This window comes from Aphis gossypii, chromosome 3 (assembly GCF_020184175.1).
Source record: "Aphis gossypii isolate Hap1 chromosome 3, ASM2018417v2, whole genome shotgun sequence".
In the NCBI taxonomy this organism is placed as follows: domain Eukaryota; kingdom Metazoa; phylum Arthropoda; class Insecta; order Hemiptera; family Aphididae; genus Aphis; species Aphis gossypii.
Genome location: NC_065532.1, coordinates 44,788,504 through 44,799,421, shown reverse-complemented (window position 1 = coordinate 44,799,421; position 10,918 = coordinate 44,788,504). Strand labels below are relative to the sequence as shown.

At 24.0% G+C, this 10,918-nt stretch overlaps 2 protein-coding genes across 2 annotated transcripts; one reads left to right on the top strand and one right to left on the bottom strand.

The window, feature by feature from the left end:
- Window positions 1-219: 219 nt before the first annotated feature.
- Window positions 220-4,079, bottom strand: LOC114128369 (transcription factor TFIIIB component B'' homolog). Its single transcript, XM_027992872.2, has 3 exons — window positions 3,916-4,079; window positions 2,021-2,597; window positions 220-1,183 (listed from the first exon to the last, which is right to left on the bottom strand). The coding sequence occupies exons 2-3, from the start codon at window positions 2,585-2,587 to the stop codon at window positions 341-343; spliced, it is 1,410 nt and encodes a 469-aa protein (XP_027848673.2). The 5' UTR covers window positions 2,588-2,597; window positions 3,916-4,079; the 3' UTR covers window positions 220-340.
- A 3,284-nt stretch (window positions 4,080-7,363) lies between these two features.
- Window positions 7,364-10,714, top strand: LOC114128370 (40S ribosomal protein S24). Its single transcript, XM_027992873.2, has 5 exons — window positions 7,364-7,529; window positions 8,054-8,128; window positions 10,160-10,369; window positions 10,434-10,550; window positions 10,612-10,714. The coding sequence occupies exons 1-5, from the start codon at window positions 7,527-7,529 to the stop codon at window positions 10,612-10,614; spliced, it is 408 nt and encodes a 135-aa protein (XP_027848674.1). The 5' UTR covers window positions 7,364-7,526; the 3' UTR covers window positions 10,615-10,714.
- The last annotated feature ends 204 nt before the right edge of the window (window positions 10,715-10,918 follow it).

Sequence of the window (10,918 nt, the reverse complement as noted above, 5' to 3'; positions counted from 1 at the left end):
AGACTCACATTGTCTCTAATGTTAGCTGGAGGAAACTTACGGATATACCTACAAATTTTACTCTGGCAGTCTAATGCTTTATTATTGTATAGAAGAATGGGAGAATAATTTTTTTTTATGATATAAACAGGGTCTGCAAACAGTTAATAAAAATCAGTAGATGACATTTATAAATTAATGCATTAGTTACTTTAAATTTAAATTTGAATACTAAGAATCTATGATAAAAAACTTTTATTTTATTAAAAATAATATTATAATAGGCCCTGTAACAATATGTATTAGTGAACAAAAATAACATAATTTACATAATATTAATAAATCAACAATATTTTTGTTTTCATTCACTATTTGATTCTTCGTATTTAGTGATACTTTCCTGATATTCTTCATGAAAGTCTTGTAATGTTCTAACTTTAGGTATTTCATCTTTATTTTCATCAGTATCATGTTTTAACCTATCTTTACCTGTACCTATTTGAGTACTTGACAGTGTATGATTTTTTTTCTTGTTCTTTATACTTGGAATATTGGTTAGCTCTTTTTTCAATTTCTTTGCTGTAACTATTTCAGTTGCATGTTTTCTTTTATTCTTCAATACAATTTCTTCTTCCAACATGTAGGCACATACACTTAATCTACTGCAATCTGAGCGTATTACTTCTTTATGACGTCGTCTACGATCAGTGGTTTTTGTGCAAGTTTCTGAGTTTGCATTTTTATCAAGTTTTTTTTTTTCTTCTTCTTCGTTCTTATCATTTTCAAGCATATCTTCAATGCTAGCACTATCAAAATGTGTTGTATTAGTTAAGGCACCATTCACAAGTTGAAGATTTTTTTTCTCTTCCGTTTTATATTTTCGTTTGATTTGAGCTCGAGTTCGGTTAGGATAATATTGCTGAATCATAGAAAAGTCAGTACCAAAATTCATCAAACATTTGTAAAACTTAAGAGTTTCTTCTTTAGACCATTGTTTAGAAGCTTCCTTTTTACGTTTATAAGAATAACTTCTTGAATGGTATGCAGATTCTTCAATAACTTTAGATTTAGCTAATTCTTCTCGTTTTTCTTCAAGACCAGTCTCATTTAAAGTTAATGTTTCTTGATCAATGATAATTTTTCCGTCATTACCTACTTTAATACATGGAGTAATGCAGTTATTAGGAACTGTTGTTTTTTGCTCCTGAAAAAAATATAAAATTTAATTTTAAAATTGGGGTCATAAATTTGAATTAACTTATATTTATAACCAGAGTTCGGAAGTTCTAGCAAATGCATTATTTATTGATAAGTCATAGAATATTGAAAATAAGATAAAGATTTGTTGTAAACTTTCCTATTGTATAAAAACTAATTAGCTAATTTATGCATATTTACGATTACTAATGTTAGTTAGTTATAAGCATATTTTTCTATAATTAAAAAAATAAACAGTCCAACTCCAATAAAGTATAGAAATATGGGAACAAAAATATGTATTTTGATTTTCAAATAGTAAAATTGTTATCAGTTGTTTTACGAGTAACCGATGACTGGACAGTTTATTTCATTCCTTCAAATAATTGATTTTTTTTTTAAAAAAACGTCATACCTATTGAATAGGTTAGGTACCCGTACCATTATACTGTAATAATTAGATTTACTATATTTAAATTCCAATCAGACCTATAGTTCTCAAATACTTATTACCATATTTCTAAAACCAAAATTTTAAATTTGTAAAATTAAAAAAATCTAATAAATATTTAAATAAAAATTTACTTGAAAACAATGTTATTTTGCATATTTTCCAAATTTTAGTGCTATTTTTGATTTTTTAAAGGGCATATTAAGCGCTAAAAATGTAAATTTTTAGTAGTATAACTTCTAAGTACTGCTTATAACTGAAAGAGATAAAATGTTATATGTAACTAGCGTAATATTATAGTCAATCATTAACTTTTGTAAAGTTTATTTCAATATAATAATGAGATCATCTAAATTATTTCTAAATATATTTTCAATATGCAATTTTTCTTACAGAGTCTATAGGCAACAAATCATTATCTGGATCATCTTCTTCTTTGTGTTCCACTTTCGGTTCTTTAATTATAGGATTGGTGACTGGATTATAATATATTAGATCTTGCATAGTCAATAATGTTTTATCAAATTCTTGGCCTTTAAATTTGCTTGAGAAAGGAATATTCCAACGTTGATAGTTTTCTTTAGGTTTTTTTATTTCCTCAATACTAACCTCTGATATACAAGATGATTTCCGAGAAATAGACCTCTTGTTTTTAGATATGATTTCTGGTTCATTATTTTGTGATTTATCTGTTTTAAATGTTTCTGATATAACTTTTTTATGAATTTCATTATTACAAGTTTTTTCTTGAATAGGTTTTGCCTTTTCATTATTTTCTGTTAGAACATCACATCGATTAGACTCTGAGGTCTTAACAATAAGAAAACTTTTCTCTTCAATCAATTTTTGTTTATTTATCTTTGTATCAACTTTATCTGATAGTTTAGAAGGTATATTTGGTTTTTTTTTAGCAAATGGAAAATGCCTATTGAGGACTGATTTTGTATCAGGTGTAGACATTTTGTAACAACTGAAAGAAAATTAAAAATAAACTATTAATGTTGTGATAATCTTAAATAAGACTAAATATTAAAATAGTAAACACATAATTATATTCTTAATTTTTTTTTTTTAAGAATTATAACTTGTGTTCATCTTCCCTATTAGCAATAACAATAAACAACACCATTATTAAACATATTTTCATATAAATAATAGAATTTAATTTTTATCTTCAATATCAGCTCTTGGTATTTACCTGAGTTTCAAAGTTTTAGCAAATACAATATAAGAAATTTTATTTTGCTTATATTTATGTATATTTAGTGTTTTTAGAGTTTTAAGTAGGTACCTACTATTTATAAGAAAATTTTTATATAATAAAGAAAATAAGTAATAAAATAATGTAAATAAAAAAATAATATGATTTTCAAATATTAGGTATATTATTGGTTGTAATTATTGATGACATCAGAAAATTTAATTCATTCATTTTCATTAATTTCAAAATAATTCATACATATTGTACTGTAATTATTGGTTTTGTCGTATTTATGATCCAAAGCCAGACCATTTAAGAATAGTTCCTAAAGACTTGTTCCATATTCTATAAAAAAATGTTGTTCATAATTTTATTTTGCATGTTCACTTATTTTTTAGTGCTATATTTTGAGCTTATATGTTTTTAAATGCATATTAAAGCACTAAGTACTAAGTACTTTTTAAATGTTATAATTTCATCAAACAACTCTATAATTCATATTTGTACAATATTCATAATTTAGTAACAACAATTACATAATTTAGCTTTATAACTCATTTTAATAATAAACACATTTTTGAAAGTATACTCAACAAATCTACTCATGTGATAATTCAGTTAATAAGATCTCATTTGTTAGTCAATCAAATTAAAATTAAACAATATTGGCTTTAAAACCCTGTTAAATGAATATAGGTTTAATAATATTAATAATAAAAAAAAAAAGATAGTTAATAACTATATATATAACTCAACAGATTAAAATACAATTTTTATTAACAAAGATTTTTAAATTTGAATAGTATATAATTAATAAATCTTCAATGATTATTGTTCGGGTTCTTAAAGAAAATAAGTCACATGTGGTAGATAATTTAACTTTAAAATATTGATACTGATATAATACATCTTAAAACATATTCATTAAATAAATATTTTATTATAATGTTTGTAAATTATATACAATGCTTTTTAAGTCCCTTTTGCATAAAATAAAAAACCGTGATTAATGAAGAAAAATTAAATAAGAAAAACACGTTTCAGATAGTATTATAAATTCTACGAAAAATAATTTGAAATCACTTACTTAAATTCGAATAACTCATTGACACTTGACACATGGACAAATTGAGAAATCAGAATTAACTATAAACGCATGTTGCAGCTTTCAAATGGAACAATTATTATTTTCAATTATTGTAGTTAATGCAGTAAGTTGCAGTACTATAATGTTAAATATAATGTGATAATATAATATACTATTACTACTTTTTTTAACAGCAGCTGCTGATAATAGGAATGGCGACATGGCGTGTTAGATGTTGATTGATAATAAATGATTAGATATTAGATTTGAGATTCAGACAATTATTGGGTTAGCCACGTGAGTAAATCAAACAAAATGAAAATTTTGAAAGTTTGTGGTTGCTCTGGTTTGGTTTAAGCTAAGAACGATGGTTAAAGTCACAGATCACACTACCACAGTCTTATAATATCAAAGCAGTACTAGAAAAGTACGCTATCACGTAGTATAAATAAACATTCTATCTTTTTAGACCTTATTAATTTTTATACGTTCCACTCGGGACTTAAGATAGTATCTTAAATCGTGGTTCTACCTAAATCATATTAAACTTACAACTGAAAATTACAATGTAATTTATGTTTTCTTTCTTTATCTCGAAATGTTAGCACAGAGAAAATGATTTAAAATTTTATTTATTCTGTGATAGCACCAAGTACCAACAATCATTTTTTTTTATTATTATTTTTTATAATATAAATATCTTAGTCCTTATCAAATAATACAATTAATGTTTATTTATAGTATTTGATTAATATAAATTTTAATATTTTAATAAATCAATAATGAGCAAGTGAGCTAATGGTTCCACGCGGTTTAATGGCAATATAAAATTAATGCATTTTTCATTTTTATGGCAAAAATATATTAAAATCACATAATTATTTATTATTTTATTTGAAAAAAAATAAATTACCTTAATATAATAACTATTTATTGTGACTTAAGAACATTTTTCTTTTACAAAATATTGATACAAGAAAATACCTACCATAAAATATAAGTATTATTATTTACAAATGTAAGAACATAAATTAAAATTATTTCACTACACCGTAAACACATAAATAACCCAGTAAAGAATAAACCCGAGAAAATTAAAAAAACAAAAAAACGGGAACTCGCTCTGTACGGTAAGTACCTCTATCTGTATAGTAAGTGTCGAGTGGATCTCGTGATGGCAGAGTAGGTCCTAGAATACAGATTAGAGTAGGTCACTACTCACTACTACTCACTGAGATGTCAATGCCCAATGGATGTGATCAATTTAAATTTAATGATGAAATACTTGTATTTACTTTTGACCCCCAAAAGTATCAACTAAATGTGATTTACTACCAAGAATCGCGGTTATTTCCCCCCATTTTTTTTTTTTTTTTGTTAATTATTTATTATTTAATATAAACATTTTTTTTTAAATAAAATATAAATTATATTTTCATAAGTATAATAAATTATAGATATATACTCCACTACTCCAGGAATCTAATTCACATGCAATTATTAAATTGTTTGGTAAATATCAAAACTGGTACGGTTAAAAAAAAAATAAATATGGAAAAAACAATATGGATTAAAAATATGTGTTTAGAAATAAAAAAAGAATCAGATATCAAATGCTTTTTACAAAATATATCATTTTATGTCGTATATTTAGGTATTAATTATATTTTATGTAAACAATCTTCAGGGGTGGTTTCCGATGACAAAGTGAATATCTTTGAATTTTGATGGATTGTAGAGGTCAAAAATAAGAATTTTCTTTTAGTTTCACCAAATGTTTGTATTAGTGTTATCTATTAACAGTTAAATTTTCAATACATTTTGGCTTTTTTGGGTTAATTATAGATAACTAAAATTTTCGATTTTCAAAGTATTTTTTTTGAAATGTTGGTAAATTCAAATTTGCAAGCAATTTTGTAGTTGAAAATTCATAAAATTCTTTTGTATTTATATCTAAGCCCTAAGGTTAAAAAATTCAACACTAAGTTTTCTATAAGTTTTCCTATAAATAGCTTTAGAAAAAACTAAGCGTTATTATAGAAAAAAATGTTATGAGCGTCTGAATTTAAAATTTTCACAAAATTGCTTAACGATAGCGATTTACCTATCTTCTTACGAAATATTTTTTATTATTCAAAAAGTATAGGTCATAGATACTTGAAGGTTTCACCAGTTCTTTAGATTGGCATTTTCTATACATGATTTCATTTTCAAAATATTTCGCTTATTTTTAAGGCTATTTATAGGCATTTGAAATATTCGTTTTTGTTTAATAAATATTGATAAAAACTTTTTGGCCAAGTCAAAATACTTGAAAATTTAATGCAAAGTTTTTCATAAGTTAGTTTTATAGTGATTAAAAAAATATAAGAATTCATAGGTACATTTTTTTTTTATTGGCATCTGAAGGTCAACTATTGAAAACAATTCGTCAAAATCATGAATATTTGCAAATTATTTTGTAGGTAGTAAAAATTTATAAAAAATTTTGTATGAGTAGCCAAAAGTTAAAAATTTGATAAAATATTTTTTACAATGTTCGTGCAACTTTAAACATAAAAATAAAAAATATCTTAATGAATAATAATAAATAATAATAATCATTTACTCCCATTTAAACGGGATGTTAATAATTCCTTTTTTTGTCTACTATAAGGTTTAGGTTAGGATAAAATGTGTTAAAAAGTAGGTACAGTAAATACTAAATAGTAAAAAGTAATAATTAATAATTGTGTTTCTGTTTCGGTCATTCGAGCCTGGAGGGTACCAACGATGGAATTCCAAGACTGGTACAATTATACACGTTGTGCTTGTCACGGAGCTGACAATTTGAGTAACAATAAATGTCATGCAGTGCAATTTGTTTACTTGTATAAATAAATAGTAATAATGCAATGTTGAAATCACGAATTAAGATATATATATCTTAATTCGTGGTTGAAATGTTGAATTCTTCCTGTTTTTCAGAATATCTATATTTATATATAATTTTTCAAATTATAGAATTTGAGTTTCACGTGTATTTTTAGACCTAAACAATAATAACTCCATTACCAACGTGTTTGGACAATAACGTTAATAATTTAAAAAATCCGAGAATAATATTAATTTCTGTTTAACATCTTGTTTACTTTTGTAAAATATAATGATCATGGTTTTAAAAGTTTTAAGATTAACTATTGTCATGAAATAAGATATTTTAAAAATATCTAGGTCTTGAAGATATTTTCTATAAATCACGGTTGTTAATACTTATTATTATAATATTATATTATAATTTATTATTAATTATTATAATAAAAAATAGTTAATAAATATTATTTTGAATCTAATCTTTATTTTTATCTAATCAATTCGAGATAACAATTATCAGAGATTGTAATCACTCTACCAGTGTAGCCAATAATTATGCTGTCAAATAACAAATTAATTTAATATGGTTGCTAGTATTATGATCATGATGTTCGGTACAATATTGTAACTAGTAGGAAGTAACAAACGTTTTTGGTTTGTGCTTATTCGAATCTTTCCTTCTCAGTTCTTTCTCTCACGTATGGTTACAGAATTAGTTTGTTTTGCTATCCTTAGTTAAAGAATATTCAACGGCCAAAATGGTGAGTGATTTGTTTTTTTATCCATCTTAATCTTATGAAGTAGACTTTTGAAATGCTCAAAACTTAGGAGTCCGGCTTCTATTAAACCTTAAAAATGAATATCTTGGTAAACTATGATCAAGAAATACCCCCTTTTTTCCTAAGCCGAGTACAAAATACTTATTATTCCCAATCCTTTGGTCGGCTTAAAAAGTATTTTTTCATAAGGCATAAAAATCTTTAGTGATCTTGACAACAGGTTTAATTATTGTATACAAATTTGATATTATTTTGAATTTATTTGTAAAATTAAATAATGTTTTGAAAAAGTGTATCGATTGTTTACTATCTTTTTTTAAAATTCATGTTGTTCATTGTGCTTAATTTAAATATTTAAAACTGAAAGCTTGTTAATAATTTCCAGTATATTTTGAATTTAGAACTTGCCATTTAATAAATCTAATATTTTAAATTCAAAATTATTTTATATTTATGATAATATGTGATTATAAATTAAAAATATATTATTTATTGTTCTTGTTTAGGTTGCCAATACCTCTACTGCTACAATTCGAACTCGCAAGTTCATGACCAACAGACTGCTATGCAGAAAGCAAATGGTGAGTAAATGATTTATGATACGTCAACCTTTACATTGAGTTTAAAATATATAAATAATCAAATGTTTTAAATAAAATCTAATCTTGTTACATTAACAATTTATAAATGTTTATTAATTAAAGTAAAAATTTGTTACATTATTAGTTGTTTAATCAAATTGTGTTATTTCTCACAACTGTAAACATACATATTATTATGTGTTATGTTGCTTTATGGAATACTGCAGCATAGTCTTATATATTCCAACACTTAAGTAGAGAAGGGTTCGAATCAAACATAGGTTTAAAATAGGGAATAACGGTAGAGAGATAAAGTTTTTTCACTAATTGGAATATATGGCCGGTATTCGTCTCCATACTATATTTATATTACAATTTCAAGCCATTATCAGTTAAACATAATATGCTTGAAATCAGTTGGCATTAAATATACTTTTTTTTGAAACCCAATTAGTTGATAATAGTTAGATCTTTGTAAGTAAATAATATGAAATGTGTGCTTTTGGAGCATGTTGTTATGCGTTTGCTTACTTAACCTTTTTTCATACAAAATTTTACCAGGCTTAGTGCGAGTACTTTCATATCAGTTAATGTCATGAATTGTATATTTTAAAATTTTTAATCTTCAAAATATTTTCAATAATAATTTAATCACTTGGAACTATTTTGTACTCTAAGCTACTAATGACCATTATTAACATGCTAGTATATAATATTATAGTTATTAATTAATTTTACAATATTATAAAAATTAGAGTAATTGTTAAAATGCTTGATTTTTGTCTTTAAGAGTGATTTTAGAGAGATAATTGCATCTAGCGTGTAGTTTAATTTAAATTATTAGTATTTTTCTATAAAATCTGAAAAATTAAGGAAAACCATAGATTTTATAAAAATTTTGTTTTTCTCTGTTTTTAGTTTTGAAAATGAACTGTATAAACATGTAATTTTCACATAGGTAATAGTTTTATGATTATTTTCTATACATATTATATTATGACTTAAGCTAGGTATGTATAGACAATTGAATTTTTTAATTTTTAATTTTTTTGATAAAAGACGAGAAATGATTTGGTAAAAATTACAATGTTCTTTTTATATTTTGCAATCTTTATCTATATTAAAAATTATTTATTTTTTAAATATTTGATTTCTTTGATTAAAAATTCAAATTTGTACAAAATAACATATTTTTAGCATTATTATTATTTTGTTTTATATCAAAAATATTATTCGTGATGACTTATGAACATAACATTATTATTATATTTTTTATACTTAATACTATTTTAAATTTTTTCAAGGTATTATGCTATAAGTTTTTTCTATTTTTTTGGCATTTTCGAGAAAAAAATGTTATAAATTTTGAAATAATATAAATCAATTCATAGCAAAAATACCTACTAATATTTATGGTTTGAATTTTATAGGACTAAAAAGTATTGAAATATATTATGTGTAATATACCCTAAAACACTAAATATAGCAACAAAAGACTATTGTTAAACAACATTTTATTTAATTGATTATCTTTTGCTGATAGTTTATTTTATCTTTTGCATTGATATCTGTATTATTTATAAATAATTAATATGAAATGAAGATGTGGGTATTTTTTTATGATTTTCATAAAATTAATATTTCATATAAATGAATACTATTTTATATTAAATATATTATATAATCTTCAATTATGTAAAGAATAGCATACTATAATTGTATGTTTGGAGAGATATATAGTTCACTTTGTTAGTCTGTTATTTTTATATGTATCATATAATAATTATCAAAGACTAAGAAATCCAGAAACTAATAAAAGCTATATTTCTGGAAAGAATTATACCAGCCAATCATGACACTTTTTGTTTCTTTATCAAAATTAAAAATTAATGTCCACATAATTTTATATCTTAAAACTTTAAAAACATGCTACTCCAATAAAATAAATTAGACTTGTGGTTTTTACAGTTGTGATTATTTTTAAAATTAAACAATTTATTGAGTTATAATTCTCAATTTTATTGTATTTAGGTTGTTGATGTAATGCACCCAGGGAAGCCATCTCCCAAAAAAACTGACATCCGGGAAAAATTAGCTAAAATGTTTAAGGTATTACCAGACGTTGTCTTCGTATTTGGCTTCCAAACATGTTTTGGAGGAGGTAAATCGACCGGTTTCGCTCTTATTTATGATACCTTAGATCATGCTAAAAAGTTTGAACCTAAATATCGCCTGCAAAGGGTAAATATTATTTTTATGTTACATATTTCTTTAGCAAATACTAAACAATTTGTTGTTTGCTTAGCATGGACTCTTTGAGAAGAAGACACAGACAAGAAAACAACGTAAAGAAAGAAAGAACAGAATGAAGAAGGTACGAGGTACCAAAAAAACTAAAGTTGGTGCCACGTCAGGAAAAAAGGTATTGTATTAAGTATTTTTTGCCATATTATAATTACTAATTCTTTTTTTCTTTTTTTCAGTAAAATGAACGTTAGAAGTGTATGAATGTACTTTACGGGGCAATCAATATGCTTGTGATGTAAATAACACTTCTTTAATAAAATTGTTGGACTTATTCCATAATTCTGAGTTGATTATCTACCTTTTTTCTTTCAGTACATTTTTATAAAAATAGTATTTTATATCAGTGTTTCCTTTCTATACAAGTAAATAATGTTATTATATTATTTTAAAAAATAATATAAATATTTTTTTACATAAACTATAATTTTATTAGTCTTATTAATATTAAATTTTTTTCTCAATAATTAAATATAATATAATACT